At 36.8% G+C, this 25,172-nt stretch overlaps 2 protein-coding genes and 3 long non-coding RNA genes across 5 annotated transcripts in view; 3 read left to right on the top strand and 2 right to left on the bottom strand.

Annotated features, from left to right (window-relative positions):
* Positions 1 to 187: 187 nt before the first annotated feature.
* LOC113151929 lies at positions 188 to 1,229 on the top strand. The gene is made up of 3 exons (XR_003297873.1): positions 188 to 210; positions 486 to 632; positions 1,116 to 1,229. It is a non-coding gene; the product is annotated as an uncharacterized LOC113151929 (long non-coding RNA).
* Positions 1,230 to 5,421: 4,192 nt separating this feature from the next.
* On the top strand, positions 5,422 to 6,291 carry LOC113151931. Its single transcript, XR_003297874.1, has 3 exons — positions 5,422 to 5,527; positions 5,803 to 5,834; positions 6,172 to 6,291. It is a non-coding gene; the product is annotated as an uncharacterized LOC113151931 (long non-coding RNA).
* Positions 6,212 to 9,992, bottom strand: LOC113151924. The gene is made up of 3 exons (XM_026344795.1): positions 9,436 to 9,992; positions 8,428 to 9,201; positions 6,212 to 8,306 (listed from the first exon to the last, which is right to left on the bottom strand). The coding sequence occupies exons 1-3, from the start codon at positions 9,709 to 9,711 to the stop codon at positions 7,491 to 7,493; spliced, it is 1,866 nt and encodes a 621-aa protein (XP_026200580.1). The 5' UTR covers positions 9,712 to 9,992; the 3' UTR covers positions 6,212 to 7,490.
* A 5,329-nt stretch (positions 9,993 to 15,321) lies between these two features.
* Positions 15,322 to 16,632, top strand: LOC113151926. Its single transcript, XR_003297870.1, has 4 exons — positions 15,322 to 15,443; positions 15,581 to 15,712; positions 15,820 to 15,972; positions 16,248 to 16,632. It is a non-coding gene; the product is annotated as an uncharacterized LOC113151926 (long non-coding RNA).
* Positions 16,633 to 18,373: 1,741 nt separating this feature from the next.
* The window catches only part of nek7 (NIMA-related kinase 7), a 59,422-nt gene continuing 52,623 nt past the window's right edge, over positions 18,374 to 25,172 (bottom strand). Inside the window, exons 9-10 of the mRNA XM_026344794.1 lie at positions 23,680 to 23,793; positions 18,374 to 20,949 (exon numbers count right to left, since the gene is read on the bottom strand). Of these exons, the coding sequence (XP_026200579.1) occupies positions 20,839 to 20,949; positions 23,680 to 23,793 (225 nt within the window). The 3' untranslated portion in view covers positions 18,374 to 20,838. The remainder of the gene's footprint in view (positions 20,950 to 23,679; positions 23,794 to 25,172) is intronic.

The following is a 25,172-nucleotide window of genomic DNA, read 5'->3' as shown; positions in this document are numbered from 1 at the left end:
ATACTACAGAGTGAAGAATAATACCTGATACTCAGTGGTACACGTCTCATGTTCCAACAGATCTCACAATAGAGATTAACTCAATTCGAACCAATACCTCCATTGACCTGAGCTGGACAACAAACAGTCAGGACTGTCTAGATGTTCCCAAACTGCAGAAACTTTCTTATGACTGTAAATGTGGTCATACTGAGTCTAAACAGAAACTGAGTAAGTAAAATGATGTAGTCTTCTATTAACCCTTATATTTTCTTACAGCCATGTACTTTTTGAAGTGTTTGAAGATGCTTTTAATAGTTCCTCTACCTAATAGTGCAACATACTGTGGTCATTTTAATCATTCATTTACCTTCACTTCAGCATGATCCTAATTGACTTTTATACATTTTCTTGTCATTTAGTGTAAAACTCTCTGCTGCTGTATAGTCCCACTAATGTTGTCTTTATTTAAACAAAACAAGTTAACAGCTTTTAAAACTCTACAGTTCCAGGTAACAAACATCCATCAGGAGGAACATGTCGTGTTACAAATCTCAAACCATTCACCAGATACACCTGTGAAGTCCAACCAACCTACAACAAGAAGGAAGTTTCCAACGTAAAAACAGAGACAGTGGAAACTGAGATTGGAAGTAAGTGTCCAAAAACTGTTTTGAAGAAGATTACAGTCAACACAAATTGACACCTAATCCTGCTGTGAAATAATCTTTGTCAAAATAAAATCAAGCTAGCATCATCATTCCCAGGTAATAAACTTTCTACTCTGTCATAGAACATCAGTAACTAATGGAAAGTCTGAAACAACAAAGCTCATGTATAAACATACATATATTTTTTTTTAGTCACGTCATTGTGAGCTCTTTGGTCTATGTCTAAATGTTGTAGGAGTCCTGACTCTGTTTTATGAATGATCTGATTAGTCAGCGGTCAGACTGTTGACAGGTTTTGATCTGATCATCTGAAGTTAACTTTAGCTGTACAACTGAACTAATAAATCATCACCCTAATAATGTTAAAACTGTTGTTATATAAAACTTTATCTGTCACTTTAACTGTGAGTTGTTTGTACATATTGTTTTATCTGAAGGTTAATATATGTCTTCACTTTCTTACAGCACCAGAAAATGTCACTGATCTGGAGGCAAAGGTTCATGATCAGAATACGATTATAGTAACCTGTGAGCATAGGGGTAAATTAAATGGACCAGAAGTAAATAGGCTATATACTGCACAGCTTTATTACAAAGGTGACCACAGTGAACTGAAGACCTTTACAAACCGTACATGTCACTTTGAATTCAAAGATCTAAGCTACTCTACCAGCTACATAGTGAAGGTTTGTTTAATCCTACTTTTTAGATTTACAAGAATTTAACAACTTTATTTCTTTTTCCAGTTTTTTCAAATCCTGTAGTAACTGATAAATTAATTTTCTGTCTTTCTAGGTGAAAGTTTCCAATAAAAAATTTGAGAGCGATCCAGAGATAGAACATGTTGACACTCTGTGTATGTACTGTTTTATTTAATCCCATAAATTGTCTCACATTGTTCAGTTAAATCATTTCACACATATTGTTATGACATACATGCATTAGTTTGCATCACTATCACTGTATATTATTATATTACTGTACTAATGCTTCGTTCCACAGGCTTCAACCAACTGACCAATAGTTGTAACTGTAACTAATATTTCTTACAACCACAATGGCCAATCGTTGACCAGATTATAATTTATTCTTTACTCTATCTAATATTATGATGCTTCTATGTGGGAACATTATGATGCATGTTTTGCATTAACTTCATGAAAGAAAATTCAGATGAATTAAATCAACACCCGTCAGTGTTTCAATACGAGTCACTCTTGTTGGCGACTGTGCAACACTGTTCAACACAAAACCGCAGCGGGAAGTTTCAGTTTGAACCAACATGTACACACTGCATTTGATCGGTCGCTCTCCTTCATATTCAGGGTAAGTGATAATTATATTTCCATTTATAATCACTACTGTTGGATTAGTAAAATGAGTTAGTAGATGTTTCTCATCAGTCTTGTTTTTTGGCTTGAAGGACAGGTGTTGGTTCAAATTCTGTGAGTTTCTCCTTAACATTATCTTATTTTAACCTGACCTGACGCCTTGTAGTGTTATTTGACTTTTTATCTATTTAAACCTCATCTTCACTAGTAATGTGGAGAATTAATGAAAACTTAAAGAAAGAGGATACAGACTTGAACACACCACCTGGTTTGTTACCTTCTTCAACTAAGCAGGGTCTAAGCTATCCAACAGAGCTCATATGTCTGGTCTACTTCATCATCATTATCATAGCTTATATTCGCGTTATGCTGTTATGCAAAGTATTTTTTAAAATGAATGAAGCGCTACATTTATTTATGAAAAGCAAGTTGCAAGTCAGTGAATATTTGAGCTCAAGTCCATAGTCTTGGGCAAGAAAAGCACTTTGATGGATAAAATCAGCTGTCTGGGAACACTTGTTCTTTATCAAAATATTTTTACGACTTACCATTTACATTAATACTGAACATATCCTTATTATGTTTAGACATTCCCAACAAGAATATTTGTGATTGCAGTTTGTACTGTATAGAAACAAGACTAGGGTGCATATTACATATAAAACTACTCTTTAAAACCAATCCCCTGGTTTTCTTCACAGGAATGTGTATGAAGAAGTGACACTTGAACCAAGTGAGTAAACTCTATTGTTCCTGCTTTACCAACAAACAACAATCATATATTTTGTTACTTGTAGTGAATCAGAAACTTTCTGTCTGTTTCCTGTTGTAGTTTATGTGAACGCACACTCTCCTGAATGGAGTCATGAAGAAACTCACTGATGAAGAAAGACCTGATAGCTGCATACCAAATCATTATTTACTCTATTTTTACTTATTAAGTTGTCTTATGTGTGGTACATCTTTCACAGCGTTTGTTATTCTAAATGGATTAAAGTTTATACTTGGGTTCACACAGACATTTGTGAAAAGTCTAAAATCCTCCAAAAAGCATTCTTGAGATATGGTTTTCAATAAAAGGAAATATAAAAAAGAAAAAGTTATGTTGAAATAATGTGTGTGTGACATCCGGCAAAAAGACCAAAAGGAAAATAAGAAACAAAAGAATATAAAAATCAAGGAAAAATGGCAAATAGAAGAACCAAAAAATGAAATAAGCAAAAGAAAGAAAACGCTAATGTGCCAAGTTAGCATTAACCAACAAACCTGATTAAACTGTAGTTAGTATCAAACCAGCAGGTTCAGCAAGAGTGAATAATGAAAGCTACATGAGGACAGTGACAAAGAGCTTCACTCAATGAGTATTTTTAGCATTACTATTAAACCACTAAAGTTAATGACATTGAGGAAGTTTGTGTGACCTTTGCCTACTTGTGTCAGGGGTCATGAAGATTTTCACAAGCTTACTGTATAAACGAGAAACAGACACCTTCATGAGGAGAGACAATATATTCATACTTTACTACAGTTTCAGTTTTAAAAGATGGTCAACAGCAGAATGAAGCATGTGTAGACAGGGAGCAGAGTAGGAATGATATGGTCTGAAGAGTATGTTGCACAAGCACAATTGGTTAGGGAGAACACACAGTATCAGCAGACAGGTGCAGAATGAGAGACAAATCCAGGGTCATACACAGAAGAGCACTCCAAGCACTAATGTCCATAAAGCTAAATCAGAGGTTCAAACAACAATCCAGGTCAGCACAGATAGGCAGTACCTAGAGCAGAAATCTAAACCGGCTGTTAGGAATGTCAAGAGACGTTCCAGGTCAACTCAGGGACAGAACAGGGAAGGACGCAGAGGGTAGCAGGAACAGGATCAGGTCCGGTACAATGAGGGGAAAGAGGACGAAGGAAAGGACATGTCAGGCAGAAAACATTCACGGTACCGAAGGGATAAACAGAGGCAGGTTACAGGTGTGGCTAATGAGTAATCAGAGTCATGAGGTAGGGAGGGGGAAACCTCCCACGAGGTCACTCACGACTTCAGGCTTCAACCGGGAAACATAAAAAGTCTCATGGATGCGAAGGGGTCTGGGGAGGCGCAGACTGACTGCCACCGGGTTGATCACTTTGGTGATGGGGAAAGAGCCAATGAACCTAGGAGCCAGCTTCTGATTCTCCACCCGTAACGGGACATCAGAGGAGGAGAGCCACACCTGCTGGCTGAGTCTGTAGGTCGAAGCCGGTCTATGTCACCGGTTGGCTTAAGTCTCGTAGGAACAAGGGGGAAAACCGGAAATAGACAAACAGGCAGGAGAGAGCTGGAATCATGACAACACCAGCTGAAAAAACAGCAACTAACCACCAACTACAACAATATATATATTGTTGCATGCGTCATGATGTAAAGATCACATGGCTCAAGACATTTTTCGACAGTGTGACTTTTGACACATGGCCACCAAAATCTAAACAGTTCATCACTGTCGAAGTTTTGTAAAAGAAATCCTTCATATCATTTCTGATGTCCTGCATCAACAAGAACTGGATGAACATCAGGTGACCCTGACTTTTAGCCATCAGTTCATCAAGATACTGTATCACAAAAACTGAGGAAAAAGGTTCCAGAGAAACTTAACAATAATAATAATACTAACAATAATCTATGTCAGTCCTTCCAGGATTTAGCGGGATTTTTTGGGGATTGTTGCGGGCTAAAATGACTGATTTCACAAGCGCTTTTCTAAAGAATTGTGATGCATGTTGCAAAACAGTTTGGGCAGTTTTTTGCAATGAAATTGCAAGAGCAAAAGACATTTGCAAATTTTGTTGCGATTGTTTGATTGTATAATCCACTAAAAATCAAAGACAGGTCCAGTGAGACTTAACTTCACAGAACATTGTCGGGAACATTGACAAGTTTGTTGTATTCAGTACAGACAAAATAAAAAGTACAATAAATAAATATAAAAATAATCACTGACTGGTTCAAAAGTTAATGACAAATATCCTCACACAAAATAACAAATGACCTCAGTACCTTCATCTAAATATGCTCATAATTACTTAACCCCTGTTAATAGACATCCACAATGTTTTCCTCTGATTACCATCACTGAACGTAACGTTCTACAAGATTAAAAGTGCATCGAACATCATTTGCTAAAAGACTTGACGATGTACCTGCAAAAAAAACTATGATGATGCAAATTTGTGTTTTTCAGTTGACCGCCACAAAAAATTATTAGAGAATGCAATGCAATGTTGCAAAGAACTGACAAGCATCATAAATTCCTGAAGAACTGATTAAGGTCTTAATTTTCAATAAAAAAACATGTGACACATTTTATTGTGACACAGTATGTACATCTACATTTTGTATTTTATTATTTTTATGTTTATTATATTTTTCTTCTGTGGTAACAATAATTTTTCAGATAATATTAATGCTTCAAATGGTTTTCGGATCTTTCTCATCATCTTCATACCTGTGGCCATACTGGTGACCTACATGTACAGTTTTCATTGGCAGAGGAAGTCCCGGTAAGAACAACTTTGATCTGATCTCCTGCATCAGAAATCAACCTACATCTACATCTGATGTTGTTCTTGATATGATATATGATAAAAAGAGTTTTAATTTACACTACTGAAGAAGTATTGTTGTTGTAGCTAAACTCAGTTCTTTATTCCGTGAGATAAAGATAAATAATAAAAAATGACAAGAATGATTAAATGTTTGCTACATTATCTTCATTTCAAAGCAAATACTGTTCAGCCCAGATAATTTCATATTGTAAATATTTTTATCTCCACAGTGAAATAAATGAAGTTGTGACACTTGAACCAAGTGAGTAAACTTGACCAGACATAATATCCCCATTACTAATATTTGAGTATCTATGGAAAATTCAGCAGCTACAGTACTAATGAATAACAATGTTTAGGGTTTAGAAGCTAGTGAAGTTTAGAAACTAGTGAAGTTTAGAAACTAGTGAAGTCTAACGCACATAACTATATAGATATAACTCTTTTGTATTGTCTATTTATGAGTAATAACATCTCTACTGTTATTTTTTGCCCTTTCTGGTCCTGTAACTTACATTTTCATACTGAGGGATAAATAAAGATTGATCTTATCTTCTGTTGTAATCTCTGAGACATGTTCTGTTTATTTCTTGTTCTAGTTTATATGGATGCTCCACCTGAATGCCGTGATAATGAAACCGACTTATGAAGAAAGGCCTGATAGAGCTGCAAATGTCTGGTTATTAAATTGTTCAGTATGTAATAGGTTGCTTTTTGCTTAGAATTTATTTTTAAACTTTCTAAACTTTCCATCTATTGAAAAGCAAAGTAATTGCAGTCATTTTATTGTTTACTTCCTTTAACTCAACAGTACACACACATTTTCTGTTCAGGTTCAAAGTAACCAGAAGGATACTCTGGACAGCGCAAAGTTGACTGCAGAAATATTTATTATCCAATTATCATGTTTCACAAGATAAAAAAAAAATACAAAAACAATACACACAAACAGCCATAAACTTCACTGCTTGATAGGATATATATCCAAGTTGTAGCCACTATCATTATTTTCTCTTTGCTTGTAAATGGCAAATATCAGCATGTGAACTGCTGCTGCTGCTTCACGGTTTACATCCTCTGAACTCTATGGTTGAAATGTCATCACTTACATTGTCTAATGTCAGTGGCTTCTGTACAGTAAATGTTGTAATATGGTCATAATTAGTTTGCAAAATGATTAGTTAGAATGTTTGCAGTGATGCATTTACTCTCTTCAGTTCAGGTCTGAATGAAGGAAAGAAGGGAGTCATAAATGTATCTAATTGCATTGTTTGAACCTATATAACCTAATAAATGCTTATTGAGCTTTTAAACGTTCAGTGAGTCTGCAGTGTTCATTTGTCTTGCTAAATATTGTTCAATGTTAAATTCAGGTGATCCCCACCAACATTTACATCATTGCTTTTATCCAAAGCGACCTACAAGTGTGTTGTAGATTTTCATTATGACTAAAGAAATGTTCTGTGGTTTTGTCACCTTATGTTCATTTACAGTTACTTTTCTACAGTTTAGAAGTTTTAGCATGTCAGGCGTTAAGACACCTGGTTTTCAGTGTAGCTGGTTTCAACCTTAGCTTATAATCCAAAATGTATAAAGTTAAGAACTAAGTGAAGTTCAGTGATCTTTATATAGTTTGAGACCTCCCATCCCAAAGGCAAGGCAAAATAATAATAATAATAATAATAATAAGGAATAAGCTATGGATAGGTTATCAGTTCCTCCCAGATTTCACAGGCTAGGCAAAGTTGTTAGGCAGTAAAATGGTGCAAATTCAAAAGTTTGATTACAAAGAACGTGAAAGTAAACACAGCATCATCCAAATACAGCTGTACTTTTCTTACCTTATATTTGTGCTTCACACGGTAAGATAATGATAAATAAAACTATAAATAAAAAATGCAAAAAACCTGAAAGCCGACTAGGCCTCACTGTCGTCCATGTCCTCCTCGAAATCTTCCTCCACTTCATCCTTTTCAAAAGCTCCACTGGTAAGTCGCTGGTTGTGGTATAAGAAGACCAAGGCTTTGAGGTTGCTGTTTGTAATTGACCTCCTTCGGCTGGACAACACCAGCTTGTAGATACTGTTGCTTCGTTCAGCATCTGCTGAGTTTACGATGACGTCTTTGTATCGTTTGGCCAAGAAGCTCAGCACGGGAAGTCTCTCCTGCAGACCATCCCAGAATATATCCAAATCCACCACTCCACATGCAGAAGCTCTGAGTGCTGCTGGACCTAGGTGGGTGAAGTAGGCATCCATTTCATCTTGAGAAACAGCACTGAAGCCTGGGATGTTTTTGTAGCTGGACACACTGTCATTCATAAACGCAATGTGACGAGGATCAAACACTCTGACCTCCTGAAGGAAGTGAATGGCTGGTTGTCCGTCTGACATGTACTTGTTGAGCTTCTCCTCTGCATTGTTGTATGCCTGCTCCACCGTGTTGAGGATTTGCGTCTTGATATCACAAGACAGGTCAAGCCCCTCAAAGTACTGGGAACACGCTTCATACTGTAGCTCTTTATTTACCGCAAAGTTCATCTGCAGATCCTCCAGGTAGTCGAAGAGCTTGGTGGTCACAGGACGTCTGCTCTGGAAGATGTCCAGAAGCTGAACGATTACTTTGCACTTGTCTGCCATGATGCGGATCTGGACCTGTAGACTTTGAGCCATATCTGGATCTTGTAGTAACTCGTGGAGTCTCTCCACAGACTGAGGTGTGCTTTTACCACACATCTAAAAATAAATAACAAATCAGTCACAACTGTGTCAATGCAGTGAGTCGACAGGTTTACATAGTATCTTTGAATAAATAATTGTTGTGTGTGTGCATTTTAAGGTAATTCATGCATCTTACATTTATTTCCGTCTCTATAAAGTCCTTGTACAGCTCAAAGTGCTCTGAATGGTACAGTACTGCAATGAACCAGGAGTTCCACCGTGTTGCACATGGATTTGGAGCCACAGTTGCCTTCTTTCCTAGCGGCAGTTTCTTTGTCATGAACTGAAGGTATCTTCTTTTGCGGGAGCCGGCATGGTAGAACATCTGGGGGAAACTCAGCATAAACGCATTCAGCTGATCAAAAGGTCTGTGGAAGGCCCCGCCAACAAGGTTCATAACGTGTGCCATGCACGTTATGTGGACCGAGTTGGGGAACAAAGACTGCAGCGCCGCTTTGTAGGCTTTAATCATGTACGCTGCGTTATCTGTGTTGAACACAACGACATCGTCATTAGCTATGCAGTATTCTTGCAGACACTTGACAACAGCCACAGACACCGTAGAATGGTTGCACTCTTCTAGGAAAACAGTGTCAGCAAGGTAGGTCAGGATCCTCCCAGATTCATCCTTCTCCAGAGGTGCAATGAGGATGTTCAGCACACATCTCCCCTCCACATCAGGAGTCTCGTCAAATATAACAGCTACAGGTTTCTGAGCAAGAACTGTCTTGAGCGCTTCCTTTTCTTTCTGGTATACTTCTCCTAAGTATTTCTGTGCAAGCTGGTGAAACCCAGGAATAGCTCCTCCGTTCACCACCCTGTCCCTCAAAAACCTTCTCATTGCAGGGTGGTCACTCTTAGAGAGGGGGATGTTGACTGCAGTGCAAGTTGTGACCCAGTCCTCACAAATCTTAGGGAAGAAGAAGAAAGAATGTAGTATCCCATGCATATCATATCTTTTAAAAGAAATCCTTCTGCACAGTAGCCTATGATTACAAATGATTTGAGCTTCTTTTCATTTAACTATTTCCCTCTCTATCTGTCTGTCTTCCAGTCTTTCTACATCTGACTTCATTACTCTGTGCAGACCTTGCTATTGAGACTTTTTATTCCTCACCTACTTTGCCTATTTATCCAAACTCACCTTGATCCTTTCTGCACTTGCCACAGATCTGGATGCCACAGCCTCTGTCACGGTGATTTGTCTCCCCTGCTGTCGTCTCTTCTCCGCAGTTCTCCGGCCGTGTTTTGCGGTAGAGAAGTGTTTATCAATCGAGGACTTTCGTTTGTGCTCCAACACGACGTTACACGCGGTGCAAAAGAGTTTACCCCCACTTTCGTGCAACACATGAGGAAATTGTCGTGCACGGTCTTTAGCACTAATCTTTGTGGGTAAGTGAGAGACTTTGGTGTCACACATGTCTGCATCTCCTAAATGCTGCAGCCTCCCATGCACGAAGCAGGAGATGAGTTTGGTTTTTTTTGGTGCCGTGAGTCTGGAATTTATGATCGATCAAGTTTGCGGAAAAGTTGCGGTGATTGGAGAAAATGGCAACGTCGCGCAGAATTCACGGGGATTGGTTGAATTTGCGCTAATTGTTGCGATCGCGACTTCGCAAGTTCCTGGAGGGGCTGATTACCAAAAAAGTCTTTTCAGTGCGAGCATCACTTTGTTTCCTGCTTCAACACTCAGACCAGGGGTGGATCTACAGGAGGCCAGGCAGCTGCCCACACCCCCAGCAAACCTCCACCCTGGTTATTCAGTTCCACTGCAGGACAGTAAATGCTTTTTGGGTCCACAGATAATAAATCCATATACAGTCTCATGATCATTTTGAAAAAGAGAAAATGCATGTGACATACTGACAGTGAACACAGCCAGCCGTCATGTCACCATTTAATGGCTGTGAGGAGTTTCTAGCAGCCTGCTGGAGGGCCGGGTGTTAATGTTTTTATACAGAGCAGAGTCACATTAATTTATATTTGAGAACAGCGACCAATGTTATATTGATCAGGAAATGCTTTTTTTTTGTACCTCTTTAGTATTTGTGTCACATTCTACACGTCTGTTGAAATAAATGCTTCCTGAACTTGCAGTGACTCCAGTGTTGATTTGTGTTGACAAGATGTACAATGATGTATAATATATATTGTTCTGTCAATTGTTTAATGGCCCATTCAAGTAAACCTCATCAACATATATATTATAATATCAAGTGAAAATGTTACATACTATATGAGATATTTGTTCAAGTCCATCATCTTTTACTGATGGATATCCAGTATCACCCACTGCTGTGTTAAAGTCTGGACCCTGTATGTTGCTATGGTCAGATATGTTATATGAAGATAGCGTTCATACCATGGAACTCATCAAGTCTGTAACACCCAAATAGGAAGTACAATTAAAAATGTTTTCACAAGTGTGACGCCTGACTGATGTCAGTACTAAAATGAGACGTGAACATGCACAGTTGTGTAAACCACATGGAGTATTACCCCTTTTCAGTGCACATAGACTTTCCAGCAGCACTAACAGAAACTTACCAACTCTGACTTTCAGCTGTCTGTCACATGACCCTCACAACACAAACCACAGCAGCCTGTTCTTCCACTTTAAAGTACAATGTATTTGTGATATTATATCATATTTTAATATCATAATAACTTAGTGAAACTCTGATGGGGCAGATTATCAGAACATTTAATCTTTGCTCTTGGTTTTAAACTGTTTGATATGAAAAACGCTTGATTGAGGCTTCGTAAGGCTTCACTTGATTTGTGCTCCCTGTTACGTGACCTTCACAAAAGCACCATATTGAGCTGTTCCTCCATTGTAAGTGTAGAGTAAGAAAGTAGAAAATGAGTACTATATGTATCTGAAGCCCTGTAAACAGATGGTTAACCTGACACAGTTACTGTACGGTTTGAAAGGAGGTGTTGGCCATTGTTTAGTTTCATGTAGCTGTGGTTAAAATGTGTTCACCACAGCTACGTGCAGCCCTACAATGAGCTCAACAGTTGATGTCCAAACTCTATCTTATCGAGCCATTTTATAAAATGTGTTAGTCACTTCTTGACCATCTGTGCTGATGATACTGTTACTGTCCTGACCTGTATGACTACACCTGTAGTGGTCAAATTGAGCACAACAATGACACCATATTTAAAACAACTGTTATTCACTTTAAGATTAGCTGTGGTATGTTGACATTCACTTCACCTCAGTCAGTGAAAGCTTGTCTACTCAGATCAGAGGAAAGAACTGTAACTTTAGTTTAACTGTCTCCATGAAAAATTAAAATAAATAAAAGGAATTTGATGCTAATTAGTGCAGTTAGTCTAATAAATGTTATTAATTAGTTCATCATAAGTGGGTTAATCATATGTCTATATAGTTTTGAAAACAGTAACCTATACTTTCAATATCTTATCAGGCCAAATGGTTAAGCAGCTGTTAATAAACTGTTAGGTAAGCAGTTTTTATCATGTTTTATATTATCAGAATGGATTATTGTTCAATCTCAACTCATAAATGTAACACATTGTTCATTTACTTACTAGATATTTAGTTCTGAAATGAACAGACAAAAAAACACTTTTGACTTTTCATTTAAATAATATAAAAAACCTTTCTTAATAATTGAGAAAAAATTGTATTACTAGTGTACTTGCTGTACCAAGTCAGATTAAAGTCTTTTTTGTTTGAGCCCTCGTGTAAATTGATCAAACATAGCATACACTCCACAGGTTCTCACCCCAGCAGCTAGGTTTTTACTTGTAACCACTTTCTTCTAAATGTTTTTTGAAATGTTGGTTTCCTGTTGCATGACTTCCTGAATAGTATCATAAGCAAACTCACTGAAAAAGAAGATACATCAATTTAGTAAACTTTATTGACGCTATACAAGTTTTCTTTTGGAAACAAATGTAGGCATGTTACATTTTTGTTATCTGTGTAAATATCTTCATGTCTTTATGTACCCCCAAAGCTAACTCATAGCTATGAGATTCTCTGTTTGTAGCTGGCGTCACATCAAAGCAGCCATTAAAAAAAAATCTAATAAATTAAATATTAATGAACTTGATGGGTTATTGATGTACATTATTAAGATAATAATACTCTCCACTACTAAATTTAAATTACTTTGTGTGACATTACATTACACCCACCCTCATTACTACACCCATCAGTATGGGTGTAGTTTTTGAAATCAATACTGATATGGTTACCAGAGGGGAGGTTTAATGTGTGGTGAACAGACCCAGGAAGCCATGCTGACTGTGTCAAAACATATGCTGATTCAAATTTTGACATCAGTTGTCTAACTGAGCAAAAAGCAGAGGTTGTCTATGTTTGAATATTTTCTCTTGGTTCCCACTTTTATGCATTTTTAGGACTTGCTGTTACTCCTGGATATGGCAGGCCACTGTAATCTCCAGATTTTGCTGCTGTCAGTTTGCATCATCTGTAAGTAGTCACTGTTCAAAATATGATTTGATAATTCACCTATTTAAGGTGATGTAATCTCAATTTTCTTGATTATTATTTGATTACTTGAAAATCCCTATAGGTCAGATTACAACAACTTCCGAGCAATGGCCTCCAGGTAATAAATAATTTATGTATTTTTTTTATATCCAGAATGTGTTATCAAAATCTATTACAATATATTATTTATCATATAATCAAACACTTTGTTTAAAACACTGATTTCAACTTACATATTTTTATTTAATTGATTACTTTATAGAAACCTGTTTTCGCTTTGACATCAATTAGGTATTTTTCAGAAATGTTTTTGTCAAAGTCGCCAACTTTTATTGATCATGATTAACTTATAATGCCAATACAAGGATGAAACATCCAGGGGGGTAAATACTTTTGACAGGCACTGTAAATGCATGAATCTTAATTGGAAATCAACAAAAGGAGTTGAGACTTAGACATTAAATACATTGTTTTAAAAGTTACAATATTATATTTTTATTTATTTATATTATATTAAAGAGCCAGAATGAACTAACATCAAATTAACATTAGTGAAGCACGTTTACAATTATAAACAACATTAATTACATAATTAGTAAATAATTGTACTATCAAGCAATAAAGAAATTATTGACTTACACACCTCACATACATACATTCTTCCTGTGAAATAATACCATTAGGAGCTAGCTCAGACCTCTGTTTTGCGCCAAAGTGATGTTTCAGGTTTAAATATATATATAATTATATATATGTATGTATATGTATATTCCAATGTTATGGAAATCTCATCTGTCTACATAATGTCACAAAGGCACTGTGGCTGTAATAATTTCAAAAAAGCACCAGATCAAAAGGCACCACCTCACTATTTTTGACAGCCCTAGTACAATAAATACACCTAATTACACTGTGTTACATACAATTAACGTATCTTGATAAATTATTTAAGTCAGTGAATATATACATTATATGTATCTCACAGGAGACAGACAAAATGATAATAAATTGATGATGAAATGTCATCAGGTGTGTTTAATCACTTAATTAAAATTTTTTAATGTGGTATGATTTTTGTGCAAGTTATTATTCTACTGTTACACCCATCAAGTTTGGCTTCCAGATTCATATGATAAACTCTACTCATGCTGTCTACATTATACATGTAAACATTAATGATTAAACACTGAATCTGAAATGGTATAAAAGCACCATATGGCAGTTAAATCCTCCAACATGCTCTTTCATGTAGCCACTATCCCTACAAATACCTCATATGAGCTTCTATCCATGACCACTGCCTTTCTCAGTCTATAGTAACACAGCTTATTGCCACAGTGACAACTAATAAAAGTTTCTCATTTAATACACTACACTACACTAAGACTGTATTACACAAGTATATGCAGTAACAGTAACAGTAAAAAGTTGCCTACACTGCCGGTACTTGTTTTAGTATCTCTTTGGAAACATATTTTAACTTGCTCCTTCATAATCATATATTAATGTTTTGTTGTTTTATTCTCACACTCAATCTCCCAATGTATCCTGCAGCCCCAGATCCTACTCAATGTAAGTATTAGTTTTAAACATAATCCATCTTACAGTATATGTCCAAACACTTGAGTGTGTTTCTGTATTTATTACAATTAATTACTAATTGAAACAAGTCATTAATTAATGTAATAAATTAAATTTAAAGTAACAATGTCCACAATATATTTATCATATATTTCCCATTGTATTGTTTGGAAAGAACAAGCTGTGGCACTGTTTGCAATTTCTTGGTTTTCTGCATAATTTGGTTATGAAGTTTGTCTTTGATTAAAAAATGTCTTCGGTTATTTTATAAGTCTGTTAATTTGTCTGCAGGTTCTTACACTGTTAAACAGTTCAAGTCTGGTTTCCAGTTCAACATGATCAGCTCTACTAATGGTATCTACACCATAAATGTTCTTGAGGGAGGACGAACACAGAACAAAAGGATCAATGGGTTCTCCAGTCAAACCACATTACATGAAGTCCAGCACCTGAAGCCCTGTACTGAATATGAGCATAATGTGACATTTGTGGATGATGCTGGCAATGAAACAATCTGTAGAATCACTGGAAACAAAAGAATTAGGACAAATGACATAAGTGAGTAAAAATCATTCATACAGCGTTGACTGTACTGTATCTAACTTTCCTACTCACATTTCTTACATTTTTGCTTCACTTGTTTATTTTAGGTGAAGATGAAATTAAAGTTGACCCCTGCAGGCCTGGATGTGTTTGTTATCAAAGTGACTGGGACATCAGCTCTTTACTATTCTCATCAAATAAAGTTTCAGCTGAACGATGCAACAGTGACAATAAACCATGTATTAAACTTAGTGACACAGACTTTTGTTCAGATTTGACAACAACCTTCAAATCAGGAAATTGTTCCTTTAACTTCATCATTAGCATCACAGTTGGTATGTACGGATACATCAATCTTTATTATGAAATACATATGCTTTAGACCTAATTTAATCATATTTTATGCTTCTTTCAATTTTCCACAGATTTCTTTGATCCAAATGAAAAACAACATTTTCTTAATAAACTTCCTGTAGAAATAAAACCAACACTCCCTCCAAACTGTAAAAATCTCTCCATTGACTACACCTGTTTGGGTAAGTAATATGTTGTTTAGATTTATTTGTCTTTGAGCCAATTTTATATACAACCTAAATCCAAAAGATATCTACTCCAAGGCACTGACACATAAATACCAGTGGTTAAATGAATGATGTCATCTTTCTGTCTACAGATATTAACCTCAATGAGTCCAAGACTCTGTCTGAACTGGAGCCGTTCACAGACTACAGCTGTACTGGTCAGATCAAGCAGAACAACGTCAACATAAAAAGCACAACTACTTTTCAGTTCAGGGTTGACTGTGGTATGTTGACGTTCATTTCACCTCAGTCAATAAAAGCTTCTATCCTCAGATACTACAGAGTGAAGAATAATACCTGACACTCAGTGTTACATGTTGTGTTTCAACAGATCTCACAATAGAGATCAACTCAAGTCGATCTGATACCTCCATTGACCTGAGCTGGACAACAAACAGTCAGAAGTGTCCAGATGTTCACAAACTGCAGAAACTCTCTTATTACTGTAAATGTGAACCTACTGAGTGCAAACAGAAACTGTGGAGTAAGTAAAATGATGTAGTCTTCTATTAACCCTTATATTTTCTTACAGCCATGTACTCTTTAAAGTGATTAAAGATGCTGTTAATAGTCACTCTACCAAATAGTGCAACATACTGTGGTCATTTTAATCATTCATTGACCTACACTTCAGCATGATCCTCATTGACTTTTATCCATTTTCTTGTCATTGAGTGTGAAACTCTCTGCTGCTGTATAGTCCCACTAATGTTGTCTTTATTTAAACAAAACAAGTTAACAGCTTTTAAAACTCTACAGTTCCAGGTAACAAACATCCATCAGGAGGAACATGTCGTTTTACAAATCTCAAACCATTCACCGAATACACCTGTGAAGTCCAACCAACCTACAACAAGAAGAAAGTTTCCAAAGTAAAAATAGGGAAAGTTCAAACTGAGATTGGAAGTAAGTGTCCAAAAACTGTTTTGTAAAAGATTACTGTCAATACAAACTGTAAAATAAATTTATCACAGTTGAGATTAAATATAGTTGAATATGTGTATTGTAGATATTGTATTTATTTAGGTTGTTTTCATAGCAACATTATCTTAAGACTAAACTGTGTAGCAATTAAAAATTATATTATTATCAGTCTATTACTTCTTTATTATTTGACATTTAGACCAAACCCCTCAAACACAAGCAAGTGTAGGATAGATGCAATAATAAAAATATAAATGCCTTCATCAGTCAACAAATAAAATACACACACACCTATTATTTAACATTTTGATGATTATTTTACTGTACTACAGACTAATCTATAGTAGCATAACTAAGGGAAAGTTTAGTCACCTGAGCCAGCTCTAAGTATCTAAGTATCTGAGTATCTGATTAGTCAGTTGTCAGACTGTTGACAGGTTTTGATCTGATCAGATGTTTGGTTCTGGTCATCTGAACAGAACTGATGGGGTTTCTGGTTTTTCCAGTTCAATGAGTGGATATATATTACCCTGCTATAGTAATGATATTGACCATGTCTGAGATGTCCTTGGAAAGGCTATAGATATAACTTGTTGTTCATCATATTGCTTTTTTATAGCACAACAAACTGAAATGGAAGCTGAAACAAAAAACGTTGACATTATTACCACGTTGATACAGACCTGTTATAACCCTGATTTTACAGACAACACTGCCGATCACATTCGTTATCCCATTGCGTTCGCCGTCATCACCGTATCTGTGGCTGTGATGGTCTACATTTGCAAGATCAAGAAGAAGTGCTGTCAGCGCAGAGCGTAAAGATAATTTTGTTTCTAATTATCTGGTTTAGTTTGACTAGAACATCAATTGTGGTTTTGATAACATATCTGTCTTTATGGATAAAGAAATGTCACACTGAACTATTCTCCAAACAAAAGAACGATAGTCACCATATTTTGTTTTATTAAAAGTGGATCATTCAAACTAATCTGCACTATTTCTTCCACAGTTATGTGAATGTGATGTTTGAAAAAACAGCAAGTGAGTCAACTTTAACATTCCTGCTTTCACTGTAATAGTCAAACAGCACCTATATTCACTAGCTTCAACTGACCAATGTTTCAATGTGTTGATGTTTTAGCAGTCATCATATTATTTGTAACCACTGAGAAATTTCCTGTTTGTTCCTGTTCTGTTTGTTTTAGGTTATGTTAATGTACCTCCTGAAATTCACTGATGAAGAAAGGATTTATACAGCTGTATATCACCATTTACTCTCTTTTTGTAGTTGTTAAGTATATATACACATACATACACCTAATATATATTAAACTTTTATCAATATATTACAACCCTTGTAACTACCCCCAACAGAACCATAAAAATATATAGTACTCAATATAAGGAGTAAAGTAATAGCAGTCACTGTTAGGACATGTAAATATCACAACTATAAGCAAGGATTGTAATCGCTGGCGCAGCTCATAATTGTCTGTACAACTGCAGGTAATAAGTGCTGTCGGGTTTTTTTGTTTTCCAGTATTCCATTTCACTTTTATATGATTTTTTTACCAGTCGCAATAACGTTAATACATGTCACAATATACCACACTGTCGCTCCTTTAAGATTCAATTGTCTGAAAAAAAAAAATCACTTTTTTATTTTCAACAAAAAAAAAAAAAAATGTGACAACTATTTTAATGATACCAAAGTGTACAGTTCAAAGATAAAAGGATCAAAAAGGCCACTATGCTGTTGGTGGCATAATAAAACATCCATTTGGTTCAGTTCCTTTTTGGATCCAAAAGGTTTTGAAACACAGGTGTGAAACTGCACCTGTCATTTCCTCTTTTCTTGTATTATTTTTGGCAGAATCAAAGTTTTGTACAAATAAACTTTGTGATCCAGAATTGTGAAATACATTAACATCAGATATGAGCTCCAAGCACTCATGGTATTATCCAACAGACATGTAAAGGTTTTATTGCAGTTAATCAGCATACAGAGTGTTTGTGATGATGGTCTTTAATTTGACATAAATGCTTTAAAAAACAACTGAACTGCCATGGCAAGATTATCAATTACTGATATTTATATTTCTAAAAAACATCTTTATCCTTAAAAACCAACTTCACAAGAGTGTGCAGAAAAATAAAGGCCAAGGTAAAAGGCCTGGACAAAGAAGAGTACTGTCACAAGACCTGAAAGAAGGACAGATTAATCCTTAAAGTGAGTTAGCGCTTAGCATTGTATTAAACATCCCAGAGTAGGGGTTGGAAAAAAAACCTGAAAACATAACCCTCACTGCTGATGGCTATGCTTATTTTCCTCAGAATACAGTCAGAGTAAAATTATTTCTGGACATTATGGTGCACACAACCAATTCCTTTGGTAAATTTTGACTCAAAAGTGAAACATCTAAAAAGTGCTTTGAAGCTGTAGCTCCCCTGTAAATACAAAACAAGACCAATTTCAGTGCATTACGAATGTGCTTGTTTAGAGAAAACAGAGACAGTAAATTAACAGCACTGTTAGTGAGGATGATGAAAAACTAATACAGATAATTACTGAAATTTATTTTTTCTTTACTGCAGCGGAAGAAAAAGCGACACAAAAAAAAAATAAAACTTTAAGGACAAGGTGTACAACTGCAAACAAAAATTGCAAACACTGTATTTGCAAGTCTCAAATAACTAGTATTAACACACTGTCAAAATATTCTGTTAACCATAACAAAATAACTTACATTTTGTTGCACCTATTTGCTTTGATTTTGTATATAACATGTTAATAGGATTAAATGTTAATTAAAAAACATAAACAGTCTGTGTATATTAATCACCTGAATGGTTAACAGGCTGTTAAAAGAGAATTCACAAGACACTGAAATAAAGCGTTTTCAATTATTGTTTACTTACTATACCTTCCATGTGGTATCGCAGTCATTATGAAAACCAGCGGTAGTCAGTGGTGGTCATTTGTGTCCCACACGTGTAAACCTATTCACTGTTTAAAAAAAAAAAAAAAGTATTCCATCGCTGGAGTCGCATACAGCCTACAGTAATAAAACCATAGGAACTTCAATATGTACAGTAAAACAAGATGAGTCCCACTGGTTCTTGATTTTTAATACAAGTCTGTATAAATGCTCTCTATTTCTTTGGTATCTCAACTGAGACCATAAATTAGGTAGGCCTGCTGTGATCTATTCATGATGTGATCACTACACAAGGCAAAGGATCTGATATCTCTTTGACTAATCTATTACTTAACAAGACACATACACTGCAAACTTACACAGCAACATCAATAATTACAAACTCCTGTCTACATAATCTAACTTTCTGGAGGGTTTATTGCATCCACTGGACGATAATGGAGAGCAAATCTGTTTTGACTCTGAATTTCTTCATGTTTTCATTGTTGTTTTAACAGCCATTAAAAAAAAAATCATCACTATGCCGTAGCAGTATACCGTGCTTGAGAAGATATTTTGGTATCAGTGACTAAGGTAAACTGGAGATGTAAAAAACGCTTTTGTTACAGCTTCTACCACTCCTTCGAGGCTGTCAAAAAACAAGAGGCATTCAGATTTTTTTTCAAAGACGATACATAGATGTCAAAATAACATACATTCAAAGTGTTGTGGAGACATTTGCCCGTGTTCTCTCCCCAGCACGTCTCTAGTCTACCCTCAAAATGATCCTTCCTTTCCTAATACATTCATTAGATATGATCACCCCGCCAGCCTTTCAGTACCAGGGTAAAAAGTGCAACACAACACTTCAACCATCAATAACACTCTCTCAGTTTTGCTGCTATTAAGTGAAAACCTTTTCACTCCAGCATCACCTTTACTCTATATATTTTCATGGTATTCTTATTGTGCCATTTGCCAACAATAGGTATCTTGAGAAACACAAAAAGCCCACAAAGTCATGTTAACATTTGCATTGATTATATGTCTTGAAGATTTTTTAAATTTTACCTTCTTCCAGTATATCTGCTTTAAATAGCATCTGTTTGTAGCAGCTGCTAAAGAAGGCTTTAGTTCACTATGTGAAAATACAAAGGACGTATTAAAACCATAGCAACAGACATCACTGAGGTACAATACACTGATTTTCAGTGTTGATAAATGACTGAAGTCTAAGGAATGGGGAGATCCATATGCCATCAACTATAATCTCTATAATCTTTATTCTAAGGCAGGATAATGAGGGGTTGGGGCATCAGTCATGTTGTAGACTTTATCATCATTTTGGAAATGAGAACCTGTTACACATAGTACACGAGGAGCTAACGTAACGTACGCTAAGGTAATGTATAAAAGCTGACAGATGTGTATGTATGAGTCCAGCATGAAAAGCGAGGGAGGAGTCAGGAGGAGTTTTGCAGGATATAGTGTGGGTAACTTTGGGCTTAGCTGCCCTGAGTCATGTGCTGCATGTGTTTGGCAATGTCGTACACGTAGGTGATGTCCGGCCTCTTCTCCGGGTCGGGGTTGATGCACATATCTACCAACTTCCTTAGCTAGTGAGAGGGATGGGGGTGAGGAAGGCAAAAAGAGAAAGAATAAACTCAATGACACTGTAGACACATATTTTTCAAAAAGCCAGAAATGAACAAATCCCTTCTAATACAGACCTGCTTGTCTTTTAATACCCTCTAAATGAGCGCTTTCCATAACAGAAATAACGAAGCAACAGGTAACTGAGCTGACACAAAGACGCAAGCCTCGCTTACCTAATCACTCACTGGTCTGCTGAATCCACTTTTACCCAAGCTCACAAACGCACATCAACCCGCAAGCGTGCATATGCGCACACACACACACACACACACACACACACACTCTCTCCCTCACACACGCACACACAAACTGCTGCCACTCCATTGCCACCCGGAGACAGCACTTACACTTGAAGCCGAGCGAAGCGGCTGATTGGAGCAGATAGATAGACAGGCTCGCAGGCAGAACAGCCACCACCATCATTAAAAAAAGAAGAGAATAAAAGATGGAGAGGAAAGGAAAAAAAAAAAAACATCTACACAAGGTAGCTATGGTAACCATCTACTGACTTTCTGGCCGCTGTTGCGTGGCACCGGCTTGGACGAGCTCTCGTCTAAGTGTGTGTGTGTGTGTGTGTGTGTGTGTGTTTGTGTGTGTGTGTGAGAAAGTGAGAGAAAGATGCAAATTCAGACAGTCTGAGAATTAGTCCCACAGAATGGAGATGGAGGGTGGGGGGGAGGGAGAAAAGATGCAGATATGTAAAATATTCATGCGCTTCTTTGCATGGCGAGTGGGGTGGGGGAGTGGTGGGGAGTGTCAGGTGGAGGGGGGGGAGAGGGGGAGAGCTAGTGAAGGGAGGCGTGGGGGGAAGCATAGACGGAGATGGTGAAATGACACAACAAAGATGAGCAGCTGACAGTTTGCTGCCGATCCTTCAGGAGCATTGTTTACATCCAGACAGGCGCTGCAGGCACCCCCCTCATCTCCATCTCTCCATCGCCCTGTCTCTCGCTCTATCATTCCCTCTCTCTTTCGCTTTGTCTCCCGTTCTCCTCGATGGGGGTGACATGTGGGGCAACACAGAAGCTCAGCAAGGTGTGTGTGTGTGTGTTTATATGGAGAGAAAGCTTGTGTAACAAATTTACACAACTGCTTATACGAAAATACACACTCAACACAGGACAGAGACGTCTTATAATTAGTCCTAATCAGCAAATGAAGTTACTATTGTGTAATAAAAGCCTCTCTCTATGATGACAGAGACAAGAATGAGCATATTCTCTTAAAATTAGCCACGGTGACACATTTTAGACTCTAAAGTACTGTATGCATGCCTCATTTTTCTGTTTTCTTTGAAACCCAGGGTTGGTGGGTGGACTCCCGATTCCTGGCCCCATGTCAAAGTGGACAAGACACTGAACCCTGAAGAATTCCCCAAGGAAATTAATGTATTAATTATTATTATTATTATTTATGCTTTGTTAAGGTTATACTTTGTTTAACAGCATTTTTCTATTGTTCCTAGGAATCATTTGACTGTATATGATAACAACCATTCAGATACCGTAGCCAATAAAATGGATAATAGAGATAAAGTATAAATAATATAAAACTGACGTTCACCGTTATTGATTACAACACGACGCTGGTGGCTTTTCCTAATGTTCAGAAAAGACTGAATGAAATTTTGACAAGAATGAAGAACATACACTGAAAGTTGTAAAAGGTTAGAACTGATTCACAGAAAAACTGACTGATTAATTATGGATAATTATATATAATTCTGTCTTCTTGGACCTCAAATGTGAGGGTGTGCCATTTGTTATTTTACTGTGATGTTAAAGAGAAGACATCTCTTTGTTTCTAGAAACAACTAATCAATTAATCAAGAAAAAGAAAGTTGTAGGTGCATCTCAGGTACATGTGTTGATATTTGCAAACCCACCGAGATGGGAGAATTGGTCAGACATGAGGGCTTGGGTGTTGTACCTCTGAACTATGACACAGTGAGACATCTTGTTACTCTGAATTATTTGTTAACTGTCAAGGAAACATAATAACTAACAAATCTTTAGAAAGCCAAACACAAATGCAGTGTCAATGTTGTATTAATCTTCTACCTAGAAGTCAGTGTCTGAGGTTTTTCATGTGTGTGCACTTGACTTAATGCTGTATATTTAAGAGTAAAAGACAGAAATCTTGGATAAAATGCCACCCACACAATGAGGCCACGCAACACAAAGCCATGCTCGGTCATACATACGTCACCAGCAATCAGCAGTGCAGCAATCTTTAACCACAGCTTGACTACATTACAGTTTTGTGCATGGATAAATCTACACTGAATCACAGCAGATGATTTAACATTTAGTTAGGGAAACATGACACTCCAGCCCTTCGGTACTCTGTAGCATGGGCAGATGCTTTTGATATATGCATTTAATTTTCAAACGGTTAAATCATAGCTGGTCTTTTGATCACAGAGTAATATCATACTGTACTGCAGCTCAGACAGTTGGGTGGATTTTGCTTACATATGAAAAACTAAGTAGTCAATACAAGTAAAAATCAGTGAACTGGCACAGAGAAGCAGTCTACTGCTGCTTAAAACAGTATTGCACGTACAAATGTTACATTTTTCTTCTGAAGACGTTCAGAAATAGAGACTATCATGAGCCCTTTTAAAACACTGAGCAGGTCCACATCTGCTTCGTGCCACAGCAGTAAAAGGCAACTGGAACAGTACTCACCTCCTGTGAGTAGTGATCTGAGGGAAGAGGGGGGTAGTCACACTGTTCTATCTTCTTACAAAGAGAATAAAGGTTCATCTTATCCCCATAGAACGGACTTTGTAAGGCTGCCATCTGAAACATAAAGATATGAGGAAAAAGGTAAAGGAAATGAAAAGAAGACATGGAGAGTGCGCCAAGTGAGAACTTGAAACAGCCAATCAAAATCTCAACAGGTGCAACACTGAAGACGATGTACAGGATGGTAGAGTAGAGCCTGTACAATTCACTGCTGTTGAGCTATATGGCTTATTGATTAAATCATGGAATGTGCGCAAACCAACAACTCAATATCTCCAAAGTTGTATATACATAAAATACGGACACACATATTTATATTTTTCAAGGTGGCATGTGCGTTGTCTCGAAAATCTAGTTAACAAAAACAGAAAAATCAATTAGTTTATGTGTTTTCCTCTTGGTTGTTGGCCCTTTATGCCACACTGCTTCAAAGATATAGGGGAAACAAAGAGCTGAGAAAAGAAGAGGTGTACGATAGGAGAGGGGAATGGGAATACAAGAGAAGAGATTTTTTTCTGTTTGCTGAAGCAGCGAGAAAACGGTATCCTCTAGAAAACAAATGCAAGCAGGCAGAGCAAAGGGGGGGCACTTGGGAATAGTAAGGAAGAGTGAAAAGGATGAGGAGACCTTTGCTGGTGAGTGGAAATAGGTGAAGAATCTCTCCTGCTTTTCTAAGAATAGAAAATGTGCCATTTTTGCCAGACTTGGTTTCTCATTCACCTACTTTTGTTTAAATGTGCATGTGAAAAGGTGAAACCTACTGCAGACTCGCAGAACAAGCACATTCAGATTCTTACTTTGTTTCTGATTTAATGCTTTCAACATAAATACTGTTTGGACAAATGGCATAGCTAATGACAGATAAACATAGCTGGAATAACTGTCAGCACTGATGATGAGCTGCTTGGAGATGTTTGAGCTTGTTGACTTGCTTTACATTTATTTACATAAGAATATTACACAAGGAAAGACGTGATATGAAAAGAGATTTTTTTTTTTTATTAGGTATGTTGGATTTGAGCAAAAAGGCTGCAGTCTGTCTGATTAGCTTCATAGGTTTCTGCTTTTCATCACAGACTCTGGTGGCTGAGAACGCATGCCTCTGTTTTGTTTCGGTACTGCGGGACATTTCCAACTTGAATGTGATCTTGATGAAAGTTTTTAAACTTTGTATGTGTTAATTGATGGCAGGCAAACTGTGGTAAACGGAGAGAAACATGGATTGCTATAAAAGGACTCCATAAATAAAACAACACCACAATTTCATTGTAGTGGGCAGACCGGTTTTTAAGAATATTGTTATTTAAACTTTTTTAGTGTTTAGTGCAATCGGAGAATGAACGGTACTGCATGTGTTTGACAGCTTGCTAACTGGTAGTGTGAAAGTAGATGTGAACAACATCTCCACATAAGAATCCAAATGGAATCATTCC

Source organism: Anabas testudineus, chromosome 4 (assembly GCF_900324465.2).
Source record: "Anabas testudineus chromosome 4, fAnaTes1.2, whole genome shotgun sequence".
Taxonomy (NCBI): domain Eukaryota; kingdom Metazoa; phylum Chordata; class Actinopteri; order Anabantiformes; family Anabantidae; genus Anabas; species Anabas testudineus.
The sequence above is the reverse complement of the archived record's forward strand: the minus strand, read 5'-3'. Positions and strand labels throughout refer to the sequence as shown.